Source organism: Mustelus asterias, chromosome 14 (genome assembly GCF_964213995.1).
Source record: "Mustelus asterias chromosome 14, sMusAst1.hap1.1, whole genome shotgun sequence".
In the NCBI taxonomy this organism is placed as follows: Eukaryota; Metazoa; Chordata; class Chondrichthyes; order Carcharhiniformes; family Triakidae; genus Mustelus; species Mustelus asterias.
Genome location: NC_135814.1, coordinates 19182302 through 19199114, shown reverse-complemented (window position 1 = coordinate 19199114; position 16813 = coordinate 19182302). Strand labels below are relative to the sequence as shown.

The following is a 16813-nucleotide window of genomic DNA, read 5'->3' as shown; positions in this document are numbered from 1 at the left end:
TTGAAGCTTTCAAGACTGAGATTGCTAGATTTTTGTTAAGTCTGGGTATTTAAGTTAGATGTAAGGAGCACAGATGCGTAAAGAGGGCTGAGGTACAGATCAGCCAAGATCTGACTGAGAGGTGGAACAGCCTCAATGAGCTGAAGAGCCTATCCCTATTCCTGTTAATCGACAGACTGGATTGTAACCTATTATGATTTGCCTCTGCTACTCTGCCTGTTTCTGGATGTCTCTCTGCTCTCCCTTTTAATTCAGATCTTAATTTTCTTATATTCCTCTCAGTGAATTCCTTTCCTTTTCCCTCTGTGGGATTTGTAGGGATTACTACTCCTTATATCAACTGTGAAGTATTCCAAGGTTCAGCTATATATATCTTGTGATAAATTTACTGCTTTCTGGCCATTGGCAGAAAGCACAAAAGAAAGGGTGTATTTCTTGGGGATGGTAAGTAAGGGCTGGCTATAGGTGGTCCCTACCACAAGGCAGATGTTTAATTTGCTTTTTGAGTGTAAAATGGAATATTGCCAATCTCTAACCTGGTTGTTTTGCAGTCGGGAGGATGGTAGACTGTGGTGTTCCTCAAAGATCTCAGCCAGAACCACTGTTCTTTTTTTTAAATGATAGATGAATGATTTAGATAGTGGAATACAAAGTAAAATTTCAAAGTTTGTCAGTGATACCAAACTTGGAGGACTCTCACAAACAGCACGAATATACTAATTGATTGCAACAGGGCATAGACATTCTAGCTGAATGGGCTGACAATTGGCAGATGGAGTTTAATTAGGGAAGTTTGAGGTGATGTATCTAATGGAAGAGGTTGGGAGAGACAAGATAGATGTAATTTACATAGTTATAAAGAACATGCAGGGACAAAGGAACCTGTGGATTCATGTGCATATGTCTTTGAAGGTGACAGGACAAAGGTTGGAACCAAGAAGGGAAGTATTTACAATGTTGCAAAATTTCCCTAGTAAATTCCCCTAGTCGCGCAATGTTCTGATTTCTTGTCTAAATATTCTAAGCACTACCTTCCAAAGGTATCTGACTATATCTATTGCTATTTTGCTATCACATTCATGCGTAGATATGTAACAGTTCTAACTATAGATGCAGGTTGTTGCACAATCCATTGGTGTTTTGGTAAAGCAAAAAAGCAGAATCACTTTCTGCTGATGGGTGGATTGATAACCAGTGATACAGGTCTGGCAAAAAAAAATCCAGTAGGGAAGTGTGCAGAATTGGTTTTACACAGTGGGTACTTACAATTTGGAGTGACTTTCCACGGGGAAATATCGATTCTTCTAATGCCTTTCTCCCTTGAGGCTTGTTAATTGAGAATCAGTTGTAATATTTTACCTCTGTGCTATTGTATTAATATATTAATGGCCATAAAAGTATGGCATGGACATTAACAGAATGCATCTGCATCATCCATTTTCTGCCACCATCAAATCCTAGTCTGAGGGGAGGTGATGGCCTGGTGGTATTATCACTAGACAATAATCCAGAAACACAGTTAATGTTCTGGGGATCCGGGTTCAAATCCCGCCATGGCAGATGGTGGAATTTGATTCCAATAAAAAATATCTGAATTAAGAATCTACTGATGACTGTGAAACCATTGTCAATTGTTGGGAAAAAAAACATCTGGTTCATTGATGCCCTTTAGGGAAGGAAACTTTCCATCCTTACCTGGTCCAGTGCACATGTGACTCCAGAGCCACAGCAATGTGGTTGACTCTCAAATGCTCTCCAAGTGCAACTAGGGATGGGCAATAAATGCTGGCCAGCCGACAGCGCCCTTGTCCCACAAATGAATAAACAAAAAGGATGGTCTGGCATTGGAAAATACATCTGGAGCTAATAGATAAATTGATGCATGTTGTGATAACTGGGAGTTCTTAATCACACCTACCTTATTAGTACAACACTGTCCTATCAGTGCATGAGGCAGCAAGTACCTGCTTATTTCTTTTAATATTTACTTGGGGACGAAGACAGAATTGGCATACGGGTAGGGATGGCCAGCTCTCTGCCCTGAAGTGGGCAGTTAGAATAATCCCTGGTCACTTTTCTGATGCTCGTCAAGGAAGTGGTGGGCCTTCTTAACTTACATTTATATAGTGTCATTAACATAATGAAAGGTCCCAAGGAATTCTTCATTCCAATTTACGCTTCCTGGTTCAGGCTCAAAGATTCCTCAATTTGATTGGTTAAGGACACACACTGTTGGTTGCCCTACTCCCACACCTCTCAGGTATCTTGTAGAGGGTGCTCTGCTTAGCTGGGTGGCTGACAGAAACATACTGTACAAAAGACCATAGAAGAGCAGTCAGTAAATTGCACTATTTGTCCATGCTCAGCAAAATCTGGCCAAGTATCCATTCCCTTCAGCACCAGTGTACTATGACATACCTACACCTTGCACTGCACCTCATCAAACCTCTTTCAACAGTACCTCCCAACCCCTCAAACTTTACAAGAAGCAGCAGTTGGGCCACCATCACCTCCAATTTTCCAACCAAGTCGCACACCATTCTGCCTTGGATTGAATTCTTCAAATCCTGAGCTTTGCAACTCCAGAAACAGAAGGATTGTGACAATTCAAGGGGAATTCACACTGAGCCCCGTTCCCCTATCCTGTGCTCACTGACCTCCATTAACCTCCGTTAACTCCAGTTCAATGTCTTAAATGCCTTGTTTCCAAATCCCTCCGTGATCCCATCCCTCCCTATTTCTGTGATCTCCACCATTCTCCCAATCCTCTGAGATATCTGTGCTCCTCTAATTCTGGTCTCCAGTGCATCCCAGTTTATAATTGCTCCAACTTTGGCGACTGCCCTTCAGTTGTCTATAGGCTCCAAGCTCTGGAATACCCTCCCTATATCTCTCCAAATCATCACCTCAGTTTCCTCCTTTAAGACACTCCTTAAACCAAGCTTGACCAAGCTTTTGGCCATCGGACCTATTGTCTCCATTTAAAGCTCAGTGACATACTTTGCTACATAATCTTGTGAAGCAACTTGTGACATTTCATTACACTATTGTATTAATATAAGTTGCTGGTGTCACTCTGCTGTTAAATGTGTATTTAGACAGATGTGGGCAAGCTCTACATTATTTTGGGTGAGTTTAATTCACATTTATGAACAAAGAAAATTACAGCACAGGAACAGTAATTGAGGTAAGTACAGCATTGTGAAGCTGTCCAATGTATCTGAGTCAGACAATGAGATGGCATTTTTGAGAAGCTTTTGGAGAAATATAGCATTTTGGACGGCAACTTCCAGATTAGAAATTGCTGTTTAAATTGCAAATAAACAACGGTGAATATTGTCAGCCTCACCATTAGTCTGTAGCACAATCTGGCCCAAGACTGTGCAATAATCCCTGTCCTCTTGATCCCTCAAAGTCTCTCCACCTTGTTAAGGCGTTAAGGAGGAGTGAGGAGTTGGATAGAATTCGCACCACTCTTTTGACAGTAAAGCTGCAATGTGATTGAGCGCCATCCAGTAAAAAGCAATTCGTCAAATTGGTACTTTGACACTAGACTCATTGGCCTGCTCTTGCAGATACCATATCACTGGTTCAGTTAAGAGACATCGTGGACATTGACATTGGAGGGATTGGTGATGGTGCTATTGGTGAGGTTTGAGGAAAGCAAGCTGGGCATTTTCATGTTTGAGATGGCCCTTGCTTGGCATGTACAAGGCACAAATCTTATTTGCACTTGCTCTCTCAAGCCTCCATAGAAGGCTGGTGACGTAATTAATTTTATAATGCTCCTGTGACACACCTGGGACTTTCCATTATGTTACAAGTATGTATACATATCAATTGCTGTTCGCACTATGCTGTTAAAAGGGTATTTCGGCAGATATGGGCAAATTCTAACTTTTTTTGTTTAGTTTAGTCGATGTGTATCAGGTAAGTGCAGCAACGTGATGCTTCCAATGTATTTGAGTCAGACAACAACTGATGTTACTTGGCTGAAAATGGTGCAAATTTTGGCTGGAAAATGCAAACAGATTTTGATGAATAAATGTAATGAAAAACCTAATATCCTTCATCTTGATGACTGTCACTGGAAGCAGCAAGCCAATTGTTTAAGGATAATGGGAAGTTATCCTTGCCAGATCCTGAGGGGAAATGATTCCTGTTTGTTCTGTGTTATCAGTGCAGAAAAACGTGGTGAAGAAGGAGTTCCACACAGTGCAGCTGTTGAGCCCAGAGCCAGTCCAGCTTCGGGTTACACTCTATGAGTGGGGCAGGAATGGAGGAAGTTCTGTGAGCCCCATTAGAGTGACAGCAAACTCCAACAAAGAGCCAGCAATTGAACAAAATCAATTGTTGACCAGTTCCCAAAGACACAATAAATATGACCAGGTAAGTCACCACTGATGTAAATACACATTTCCGTTATTTATTCTTTCTGCTGTGCTGCTTTCCATTATATTAGTTTTACAAAGTGAGCTATTTTTAAATAGCACACAGGCAATTGTGTCCCATTTTGTTGATTGATATTTAAAAATGTAAATACAGGATTGGAAGTAAAACTGATTTCAGGAATTTTAACTGCCCATCTGCCCAGGAAATTACGACATAGAATTTAAATATATATTATCACATAAATCCTGTCACAGACAAGATACATTGACACGTTGGCCGGAATTTTGCCGGCATGCCTGCCCCGATTCCGGGGGCGGATGAGGCTTGGAGTACGGCATTCTCCATTGGCCTGGGGCAGGATCATACAAACCTCGGACGGACGTGCTGGTAAAATTTCACCTCATTGCTTTAAGATATTTATTGTATGGTGCAGGAAAATACAGTTGGGTTGCTGACAAACCATTCGATTTTGTTCTCTACACTAACTCTGTTTCTATCTGCTCGTCTACTTCATTTCTCTCTGTTCCTATCTCTCAGTCTCTCTCTCTCCTTCTCGATCTCTTTCTCCACCTTGCTCTCTCTATCTGCATCTCTCTCTCTCTCCTTCTCTCTGGGGGGAATAGTCCATTTTTTCCAACTCTATCCCTCTCTCTCCTTGGGGGGATTTTATGCTCCCGTTTTCATCGTACAGGATTGATGAGGGGAGCGGAAAATCCCATGAGAGGCATTTTATGCTGACATAAAGGTGTGATGTGATTGTTCCTGCCCCCCGCTTCCCACCTGCACCCCCAACAGTGACGTAATGGGAATCCGGATGTTCAATATCAGAATCCCCGTTAAAATATATTTCAATCCATTATCAGCCTCTATGCCTGATACTCCCCCCATTACATTATCCATTCATGTTGTGGCAAATCTCCCATATTGTCACCTGGCAGGCAGAACAGGCAGAACCCAGGGGGAGAGGGTCATGTCTGGGCAGTATCCTGGCACTGCGAAGGTAGTGCCTGAGGGCAATGCCTGGGGGCAGTGCCAGGAGCAATGCCAGGGCAATGCCAGGGGGCAGTGCCCGGAGAGTGCCTGGATGCAGTGCCCATGGGATGGGGATACGCCACACGGATTGCAATGGTTCAACCCCCCCACCACATTCTCATTAGCAATTAGGGATGGGCAATAAATGCTGGCTGAGCCAGCAATGCCCATGTGAATGAATACAAAAATATTAGAGAAAATTAGGAGAAAAATAGAAAGCAAATTGACTGTTTATTGTTTTAGTTACGTTCTTTGTTCTCATGTACCATCCAGCTAATGCATCATTACTTTTTCCAGAACAATTTAACTGTTTATTGTATGCAGTACTTTTTTCTTCTTTTCTACTACAGAGTCCAGCAAAGGAATCCCCAGATCCAGTGGAAGCATCAGGTACAGATTTTGTTTCTTGTAATGTTGTAACTATGTTAGGGGTTGTGGGTTTTGAACAAAAAGAAAAATTTATTTTTTTCACACATAGATTCAAAATAACAACAAATTTATTGCAGGAGCTTTTTTGTCTGCACAGAGAGAAATTGAAACTAAAATAGGAGCCTGTGAAACACGCCAATGACATTATCATCAAATCATGTGACCATAGAACATTACAGCGCAGTACAGGCCGTTCGGCCCTCGATGTTGCGCCGACCAGTGGTACCAATCTAAAGCCCCTCTAATCTACACTATTCCAATAGAACCGGCTCTTAAAGTAATCATGCAACCATTTAAATATATAACATCCCTCTCTCTTTACTTCTGTGGTCATGACAACAAATTACTACATTGGTTGACGGATGCTGAATACCATTTACTTTGAGATAATCCTCAAACTCTTGTGAAGTAAACTGTGAACGATATTGCCAACAATTGGTTTTGGCTTATCAAATCTTGCAAAAAGATTGTCAAGTTTTTCAATGGGTTCTTTAGCTGTAGTAGATTTCATGATAACAACTTCTGGCCACTTTGAGTGTGCATCCATTATGACTAAGAACATGTAACCCTCAAACGAGCCAGCAGAATCTACATGCAATCATTGCCATGGCATTTTAGGCTACTCCCAGAGATGCAAATGAGACACTGGTGAAGTATTTCTTATTCGTGCACAGGATTGACACTGCTCCACTTTATCTTCAACCTGATCACCCAGGCGTAACCCCCAAAACCACTTAAATATATAACATTTCCGCAGAACTAAGTGCATCCTGCCATGGTCATCTTTATGTGTGACAATTATTACCCGAGGAAATAAATGTCCTTCACCTGTACATTGTTCTCTTTCAGTTTTGGAGTCATCCAAGAACGAGGAAGGCCATGCCAGCCAGCTGCTGGTTGGCAGCGACGGTCCTGTTGATACAGATGTTGTTGCAATGTACTTTGAAAGATTTGTATCAGATGTGGAAATCTCTGTAAATGATGAAAGCTCTTGGTTTCTGACCTGTCCAAGCAGTGACGGTAAATGTTTATATTATTAACTGTAGCCTCTGAGGGAAAGAATGAGAATATGTGGCATGAAGTTAAACATTACCAGTCCAGAAATGATTGCACTCCACACCAGCCACTTCACCAACCATTACTTTGTTGAGCTAAGGTGTGTTAGTGTTGCGGACGTGTGAATAGACGTTAGCTTCTATGACACAAATGGGGCAAACTTTCAGATGTTTCGGAAAAGTATTGATTCTCTGCGCATTATACAACACATACTTTATCTATCAAAAAGCCTACGTATTCTCAGTGCCGGATGCTAATGCATTCCGAATTTTAAGTTCCCGATTTAAAAGAGAAAGCCAGAGAGAGTAAAATACAGAGAGAGGCATGGGCCTGGATTTACCAGTTCCACTTGCTGCCAGGATCATTCAGTCCCGCCGCACGTCAGTGGACTGTTCATTGGCTCACTGCATCCCCCCAAGTTGGGTCCCACCACAGCGGGACTGAAGAATGCAGACCAGAGAAATTAAGGATTGAGGAAGTGCCATCCATCGTACTCTCCACTTTCAATCAATCAGAGTTCACACATTTTCAGAAGCTTAGATTGATCTCACTTCTCCAACCCAGTGGATTGTGAGCTATGTTGATCATCTCTGTCTCCAGTCTTGAGCCTCACATGTACTGTTGTCCTGGTCACCTAGTTTTGTGAGCATCTTGCATTGGGGAATGTGTCTGTACAGCCCAGTATCTAATTATATGATGACGTAACCTAGGGGTGTAAATATTATCTAAATATTTAATTATTGGGGTAGGGAGGTGTGGGATGGAGAGGGGAGATCTATTTACCTTCATTGCAATTATTGCAATGGCAGCTGATGTTGGGAGGCCTGGACTATTTCTGGATTTGGGTGCCATTTCATTGTGTATTTGTTCCAACACTTGTGAGATGAAACCAGGAATGGCTTAATGTCCCTGGTCATTACTGCCCTCGGGTGAGACAAAAGGGGGGGCGATTCTCCCAAAAGTGCTGAATTGGCGGGAAAACCGTTCTAAATCCCGACTGTTCTGTCAGTTCAGCTTCTCACCTGAATCTCTGCACTCTGTGCACTGAAGAGGTCCCAGTCATGAATATCATTAAAAACCTAGGGGGGCCAGAGCTTGACAGTTCTGGAGCTCTGCGCATATGCAATGGCCCCAAACTGTCACCCTCCTGTTTGCTGGCCAGCTCGCTCACTGGCCAGCCCGGGACCTCCGCAGTGCTGCCCCTCCAGCCACCAGCCCCCCACCCCCCCTACACCACCCCCACGGCCCGATCACAGCCCCCACAGCAATTCCCGGGCCAGGCCTGACCCCCCTCCCCTGTCCCGGAGCGCCCCAATGTCCAGACCCACCACCCAGCAGTGGCGATCCCCCCACCCCCCTCACCCTGGCAGACCTCTCCCCTGCTAACCCCCCCTCCCGGGATGAAACCCCCCATCTGTCCCCACCCCCACCCCAATCACTGCCCTCCCTCCATCCCATATCGATCCTGTCTGCAGAGTGGCAGCAGGACCCCCCACCCGCCAATTAGGCCCCTAGGCCCAGTCCACAGTAGGCCCTGCCCCTGATGCCCGATGGGCAGTGCCAAGGTACCCCCTGGACATGGGCACTTTGCCCCTTGGGCAGTGCCGGAGACACAGGCTGGCACCAGGGTGCCCATGCCCAGGGGGCACCACCCCCACCGCCCAACCCCCTGGGGATCCCCGATTGCGGGGTCTCCCGCTAGTTCCCCGAACACCTGAAAGGTCCCAATAATTAACAAATATTCATATTTAAAATACATGCAGAAAAGATTAAAATGACTTACCTGCCTTCCCACCGGTTTTCAGCGTGGTCCGACCGGCGACTGTTCACCGGCTCTGGGAGATGCGCATGCGTTCCCGGTGCATACGCAAATCCCTATTCAAGGCCGCAGACGCGCGTTTCCCACTGCGACCCGACAGAAAAGTTGCGGGTCGCAATGGGAAAATCGCGGCCAAGATCTTTAATGTATCAGTTTCAGATAGAAGGTGAGTAGGGACATTTTGTAAACTGGTTCATCTGGATTTAATACGTTATTCAATATCTATTGCCTTTAGCCATTTCTTTTTAATTTTTTGCCAAATCATTTTCTTCTAAACATCATTCAGTCTCCAAATGCTTTTTGTCCAAGAAAAATCACAAAACATGATAATGTTTTCCATAAGCTGTTATTCATACAAGAGGAGTAGGAATAATTAAAACTTGCCATTATTATAGCATCAAGGTGTGCGTATGTGAGATGGATCATTTTCCCCTTTTGACATTCTGCATCAGGCCAAACATTCTCAGCTCAGTTTTAACAGCAGATCAGGAAGAAAGCAATATTTCCTTTGTACATAAGGCTTTGTAGCAAACGACCTTACCAATGTATAATGTAAAAGCAAATTACTGCGGATGCTGGAATCTGGAACAGAAACAGAAAATGCTGGAAAATCTCAGCAGAGCATAGGCTCTGGTGAAGAGTCACTCAGACTCGAAATGTTGGCTGTATTCTCTCTCCCCAGATACTGTCAGACCTGCTGAGATTTTCAAGCATTTACTGTCTTTGACCTTACCAATGCAGTTTCTTTCATTCTGCATTGGAACGTTCCTTCATTGCTGCTGGGTCAAAATCCTGGAATTCCCTCCGCGGCTGTTCCGACAACACAGGGGCCAAAGTTTTACGTTGTTGAGATGTGCATGTGTGCAACCGGAAGCATCTAAAATAGCGCAAGAAGACATCAGGTGCATATCACAATATCATCACACACTTATGCGATATTTCGGTTAATGAATACGTACCCAACAACAATCAAGTGGACAATTTAACCCCTTCAGGGGCGAATTGAATGTAAATTTATGTGGCCCCTCTGCCTTACAGGTTGGCAAGTGGGCTGATTGGCCAGCCGACCTTTATGTTTTAGCTGTAACCTCAATCCAGGATAGGATGAGAAGTCAGGGCTGAAATAAAATTTTTTAAAATGTGTCTGGGGACTGAGGCTTGTGTTTGAATGAGCCGTCCACAGTGTTTTTCCATCACAATTTATCGTTAGCAGGTCTGAAATTCTCTGAGACGGCTCTGAATTCACTGTCGTCTTGAGGCAGCATATTGGGAGTACCAACCCGCACCTTCCATTTTCTCGGTGCCCGCCCTCTTCCTGCCCTCCATGGCAGCGCTGAGCCTTTCGCCGTGTGTGTCTCACGGTGCCTGTCGATATTCGGCCAGCCAGTGTGAAATTGTGTTCCTTGGCTGATCGCAGCAAGAAGCACGTTTCTCATCCCGCCCCCCCCCCAACCACTGAGTTCAAGCTTCCAACGGGCAAAATATTCAGGCCATGGGTTGCCGCAGTTCAAGAAGGCAGCTCACCACCACTTCCTCAAGGGAAATTAGACATGGGCAATAAATGCTGGCCTAGCTGGCAATACCCATCAAGGACGAATGAAACAAATTGAAATTTCAGGAACTTGATGAGTGAGATTGACAATTTATGAGTGAACTTTCCTCAGTTCACTATTTGCACTGAATATTGATGAGTTTGTGTAAGGTTCCTGTGTGAGCTTTTTCCAGACAATCTATTCCTTATTGCCTGTGACTTCCAGTTGCAGAGTGAGTTATTTGGTCAAAGCAGTTGGACTTGTACCACTTCTGTAGAGCACTTTGATTGTCATTAGAAATAAAAAGATGCAAAGTTGATACAAAGATAAATTTGACTGACTGATTTTGTTGCCTTTCTGGTTTATGTTTATAGGCCTGGACAAAATACTTTCACAAAAGCAGCACAAGCTGGGTGGCAAAACCCTGCAAGTGCAAATATATGACAAAGATAAAGAAGATGAAAAGTACGAGCCTCGAACATTTCTCCTGAGGGGTTTTGATGTTCACTCGAGATTAGAGCATATTTCACTGTACATTGACAGCCTCAGCAATAGCACAAAGCATCATATCGAACCCCTGCAAGATGGTGAAACAGTGGTGGTCACTTTTGAAATTGATATAGGTTTGTGTTCTTACATTTTATTCTTTTCTTATTTTCTTGAGGTAGCAGCAGTTCTTTTATTTGCATTTTTGGGGTTGTTGCCAGGATGACTGAAATGTGGGAATGGATGAAATGGTTTCACTGAAGCCTGTATTGAAGATTATGATTAATGTGTGCAGTAATGTAGAATTTTTTTTTTTTAGATGCCAAATCCTTTCTGCAGAATTGTCGTCAGAAGCCATTTGAAAACCGTCCCATCACTGCCCAACGTTTGGCAAAGGCAAATTCAGTGCTGGTAGAGGGAATTCATCCCAGTTTCAGCAATGAACTGGTGGACTTGTACTTTTCAAGCATTAAACACAGCGGTGGTGGGGAAATCAGCGAAATCATTTTTAATAGAGTTGCAATGACAGCTATTATTCGTTTTCAAGATCATGAGGGTATAGTATTTCATCGGTCTTCTGAAAATATTCTATCTCATGAGTTCAAAATTAAAATTTAGGTTATCTCCTGCTGGCTATCATTTCAGCATTTTCCCTGCTGCCATCAGACTTTTGAATGAACCTACCTTATATTAAGCTGATCTTTCTCTACACCCTAGCTATGTCTGCACCCTCTACCTTCCTTCTCCCCTATGTACTCTATGAACTATGTTTTAAGTGCGCAAGAAACAATACATTTCATTGCATCCCAACAGATGTAACAATAATAAATCAAATCAGCACATCATTTCTAAGATGAAGCTTCATAATAACTATCTATGACCTTGCTTTTAACTCAACTTGCCCATCAGAATGTGGCAAGTGAGTTGTAAAGGAAAATTGAGTTACTGTCACCTTTCCACAGCAATATTACTCCTGGAATTGAAGCAGACTTATCCAACCCAATGGCAACCTCACTGATGAAGCGTAACGGAATTGTCGTCTTCAGCTGACTTAACATGTCAGAAATTAAAAATATAATAATGTGGATGCCGGAAATCTGAAATAAAAACAGAAAGTGCTTGGTAGGTCTGACAGCCTCTGCAGAGAGAGAAAAAGGGCCGGAATTTTCTGGCCCTTCCCGCCGGTGGGATCGTCAGGTCCCGCTGGTGGTGACACAGTGGCACAGTGGTTAGCACTGCTGCCTCACAGCGCCAGGGACCCGGTTCGATTCCCGGCCTGGGTCACTGTCTGTGCCTGTGTCTGCATGGTTTTCTTCCGGGTGCTCCGGTTTCCTCCCACAGTCTAAAAGACAAGCACTGCCCATGCTAAATTCTCACCCAGTGTAGCTGAACAGGCGCTGGAGTGTGGCGATGAGGGGATTTCACGGTGGCACAGTGGATTCGATTTCTGGCTTGGGTCACTGTCTGTGTGGAGTTTGCACGTTCTCCCTGTGCCTGTGTGGGTTTCCTCCGGGTGCTCCGGTTTCCTCTCACGGTCTGAAAGACATGCTAGTTAGGTGCATTGACCCGAACAGGTGCCCGGAGTGTGGCGACTAGGGGAATTTCACAGTAACTTCATTGCAGTGTTAATGTAAGCCTTACTTGTGACTAGTAAATGAACTTTTAACTTCATTGCAGTGTTAACGTAAGCCCACTTGTAACATTAATAAATAAACTTTAAACCCTCCCCCGTCAGCAGAGGGTGGGAGCCACGGAAAATGGTGTTGACATCAACGGGACCAGAAGAGCCCATAGTTAACGTTGTGAGTCGAATGTGACCCTTCTTCATGACTGGAACATGTCACAAGTTGACACAAGGTAGATAGATAATAAAAGATAGATAATAAACTGATTTATTTATATTCGCTTAACTGGTTTCTTCCAATTGTGTTTTTGCAGTGGTAAGAAGAGTCACTGGAAGGAAACATGCATTAAAAGATCTTCAGCTGACTGTTAGTCATTATTACCATGATCTGCAATTATCTTTGTATGGAAACAATGGTCCAGAAATCAAGCAGCCTCAACAGTTTGATATTAGCATCAATCCCACACTTCTAAACTATATCCAGAAGACTCATCTCTATAGAAAAGAGTTAGACGAAATTGCAAAGGGTGTTTATTGTAACATTACCTTCACGGACTCGCCAAATTCAAAGCAAATGATTCTGAAGCCTTCTTTTGACTTGGATATATTGTTATGCTATAAAATTGCTAAGGATTGGAAGAAGCATGCTGAAGAGGCAATCTGGAAATTCATCGGGAAATTTGACATTAAAGACTTCCCAACAGATAATGATTTGTGGGAAAAAGTAAAGAACAAAAGTAGAGGACTGAAAGCTCCTGGCCTTGATGTTCTTTACTGTTCTACAGAAAACAAGGTCATCATTGTTGGAGAACAAAATAAAGTTTTGGACACTTCCAGAAGGCTACAAGAAATATTGGAAAAGGCAGGAAGAGAATTGGAAGTTGAAAGGAATACTGTCGAAGAGCAAATTTTAGTGGAAAGTCTTGAGGAGTTGGAATTCCTACATCGCAATGTCAATGTCACTGTGTCCTCTGTGCAAATATCCACCAGCACAGCTCCCCCAGCCTTTAAACTGAAAGGATTAAAGGAGGAAGTTGACCAAGTCCACAAAGTCATCGGCCAGTTTCAGTCCCAGTTAGAAAGGAAACCTCTGAATCAGTCGTCACACCTGATAGACTTTATCAAATCGCTAGAGCTCAAGAAATTTGTGCAAACTCACTTCATTGGAAAGGGCATCAAGGCCACATTGGTGCAGAGACAGTCTGTTGAGCTCGTGGCTCTCAAGGCAGATGTGAAGAAAGGGGAAGATAAAATAAAGCAACTTTTCCAGGAAGTAAGGATTAACTTCACTCCAGAACAAACCAAAGTCGCTGAAGGCGAAAAATGGAAAAGATTCCTTGATGATTTGAAATTTGACTTGAAGTCGAAAGAGGCGGGCTGCAGAATCATAGAGGAGAAAAATCAAGCTGCCGTAATAATTGTAGGATATTCAGACATTGTTTCTGATGCTGCAAAAATAATAACTAGTTATCTGGACAATAAGACGTTGATCACACAACTCATTCCTGCTACATTGATGCAGGTGGACTATATGGAAAGTTTCTCGAGTCTCACAGAACTGCCTGAAATCCAGAACAAAGAAGTCACCATATCATATATCAGGACAGATCCAACAGGTTTAAAAGTATCAAGTGCAGCTGAGCATATAAAGGAGGCAGTTTCTGCTATTGAAGATAAGTTATTAATGATTCAATCAGTAACCTACACTTACAACCAACCAGGGGAGGCCACAGCTCTGTCCAAGCACAAGGACGTCCTGGAAGTCAAGGCTAAAGGACATGGGTGTATGTTGTTAACTAAAACCAAGGAAGAAGACCAGGGTTCATCAAGGCTCCCAAAACTTGTAAGTGCACACAAACAATCAATTGGCTGCAATAGATCAATCTGGCTAGCTATTACACTGGACTAAAAGTCAGATGATCTTCTGTTACATGTGTATAACTGGGTAGGCTTAGACACTCAGGTCCCAACATTTATAGGGGTGTTGGAAAGGTACAAGTGATGCCTAAAATGGATGGAGAATACCAATAGGTCTATATGGGGCTGGATTTTGCTGGGGGATGGGTGGGGGTGGTAGCCGTAGGAGATATGGTAAGTGTATTGTCCACCCCTTCCCCAGCAATAATCCCTTCCCACCAATATCGCTGATTCAGCTGAGGCCGGGATACACAGGCACCTTCGTCCTGGGCCTGCCTACAGTCCCGGCAATGGCAGCACCCACTACTGAACTATACTGTTGCAGAGACTGCATGAGCTGCCGGCTAATCAGATTGACCTATATTGCAACATGGAGTATGCTATTGCTGCGGGGTGGACTTTTTCTTTTAATTGGTCCGTTTCTGACCGATATTTTAGTCAGTGGGATGAGCAATACACTCAGCAACCATCCCCCTCCCTCCCTCCCCCCACCCCCCCAAACTTCCAACAACCCCTCCAGGCCCTTGTAAAATCTAGCCCCATTCAGGAAGGCTGTAAATGTTGGAGAGGAGGTTTACTAGATTGATACCTGGAATGAGCAGGTTGTCTTTTGAGGAAAGGTTGGACAGACTGAGCTTATTTCCACTGGAATTTAGAAGAGTGAGGGGTGACTTGATTGAAGTATATAAGGTCCTGAGCAGTCTCAATGAGGTGAGTCCAGAATGAAGGGACTTTGATTTAAAATTAGGGATCGCCCCTTTGGATCAGAAATTAGGAAAATTCTTTTCTCTCGGGGGATTCTTCAACTTTGGAATTCAGAAGGCGGTAGAGACTGGGTCATTGAATATTTTAAAGGTGGAGGTAGTTAGATTCTAGTTAGGCAAGGGAATCCAAAGGTTATCAGGGTAAATGAAAATAAATGTGGAATTTGAAATATACACAGATCAGGAATGATCTTATTGAATGGCAAAGCAAGATGGTGGGATTATTGCTGGGGGAAGTGGGGAAGGGGATGGGGGGAATAGCTCTTTTATCTTGGTTGCAATTGGCTAAGGAATGGGTTCAGAGACGTAGATGTCTCACAAATACAAACATACATACAGAGATTAAAATTTGGAACAGAAGTAAGCCATTTGGCCCCTCCAGGTTTCTCCAATTTAAAGAAATTGGGTGATCCAATTTAAAGAAAGCGATTTGCTCTCACAGTGTCAAAGTTAAGATGCCATTGAAACAGATGGAGGTTATATGATTAGATTGATGCACATTAGGGAAAGTGGGTGTGAAGGGTTGGCAAGCTCTCTAAGGTAATTGGCAAAGGATCCAGAGGGGGAAATGAGATTTAAGAAAATAGGGGCGGCACAGTGGCACAGTGGTTAGCACTGCTGCCTCTCAGCGTTAGGGACCCAGGTTCAATTCTGCCTCGGTCACTGTCTGTGTGAAGTTTGCATGTTCTCCCGTGTCTGCATGGGTTTCCTCCCGGTGCCCCAGTTTCCTCCCACAGTCCAAAGATGTGTGGGTTAGGTTGATTGGAAATGCTAAATTGACCTTAGTGTGTGGGGGATTAGCAGGGTAAATGTATGCTGTAACGGGAATAGGGCCTGGGTGGAATTGTGGTCGGTACAGGCTCAATGGGCCGAATGGCCTCCTTCTGTACTGTAGGGATTCTATGATTAGCACCTTTCTGTCATAATGAGATTCATTACTATTTCATTGTTCCTGGTGGTTTCTGTAGTTGGAAAGTCTAGTGATCCATTATCCTTATGGTTCATAGAGAGTTCAGACAATGGCAGTCATGAAATCCATCAGGGGAACTCTATGAGCCATGTGTTCTGGCAACTCCATGTTCAGGAGCTTCCAAACTTGGTCAGTTTGTAGGTCAGGTGACTTCTGCCGCCATTTTAAAGTCAATGGGCGCGATCTTACTGCTCGTTTACGCCACGCTCCCGTTGCAATGAAGACGGAGATTTTGGCAACAAGCCAACGGGATGGGAAAATCCTACTGGCGTGAATGGTTGGAAAATTCTGGCCAGTGTCTTTGCTTAGAAAAAGTCCTCTTCAAGAAGCTCAGCCAATAAAATTAAAGAGTAATTATCCACACAACACATTATCATGACAGTGGAATTAATCAAATTGGCCGAAGACTGGCATCTTTGATGCTGGGGGCTGCACCTATTCAACAAGCTGCAGGAATAAAGCATTGTTCGTAAAATATTCAAACCTGTCTGCTCCTGAACAATTTCTTTTTTGCTGCTCAGGTTATTAGACATCTGAAACAACCTTCCAGGTCACCAATACCTTTGCCTCGAGGTAAGAGAATACGAGTACAATTTTAAAATGGGATGTTAGAATTAACAAATTAAACAAAATGCACAGAAATCATAGAATAGAAACCCTACAGTACAGAAAGAGGCCATTCGGCCCATTGAGTCTGCACTGACCACAATCCCACCTCGGCCCTACCACCATATCCCTACAGATTTACCCACTAATCCCTCTAACCTACGCATCTCAGGACACTAAGGGCAA

General features: G+C 43.5%; 1 protein-coding gene across 1 annotated transcript in view; it reads left to right on the top strand.

Annotated features, from left to right (window-relative positions):
- The window catches only part of parp14rs3 (poly(ADP-ribose) polymerase family member 14-related sequence 3), a 61605-nt gene that overhangs the window by 1558 nt on the left and 43234 nt on the right, over positions 1–16813 (top strand). Inside the window, exons 2-8 of the mRNA XM_078227969.1 lie at positions 4181–4389; positions 5775–5814; positions 6703–6873; positions 10635–10883; positions 11066–11302; positions 12685–14213; positions 16543–16594. Coding sequence (XP_078084095.1) covers positions 4181–4389; positions 5775–5814; positions 6703–6873; positions 10635–10883; positions 11066–11302; positions 12685–14213; positions 16543–16594 — 2487 coding nt within the window. The remainder of the gene's footprint in view (positions 1–4180; positions 4390–5774; positions 5815–6702; positions 6874–10634; positions 10884–11065; positions 11303–12684; positions 14214–16542; positions 16595–16813) is intronic.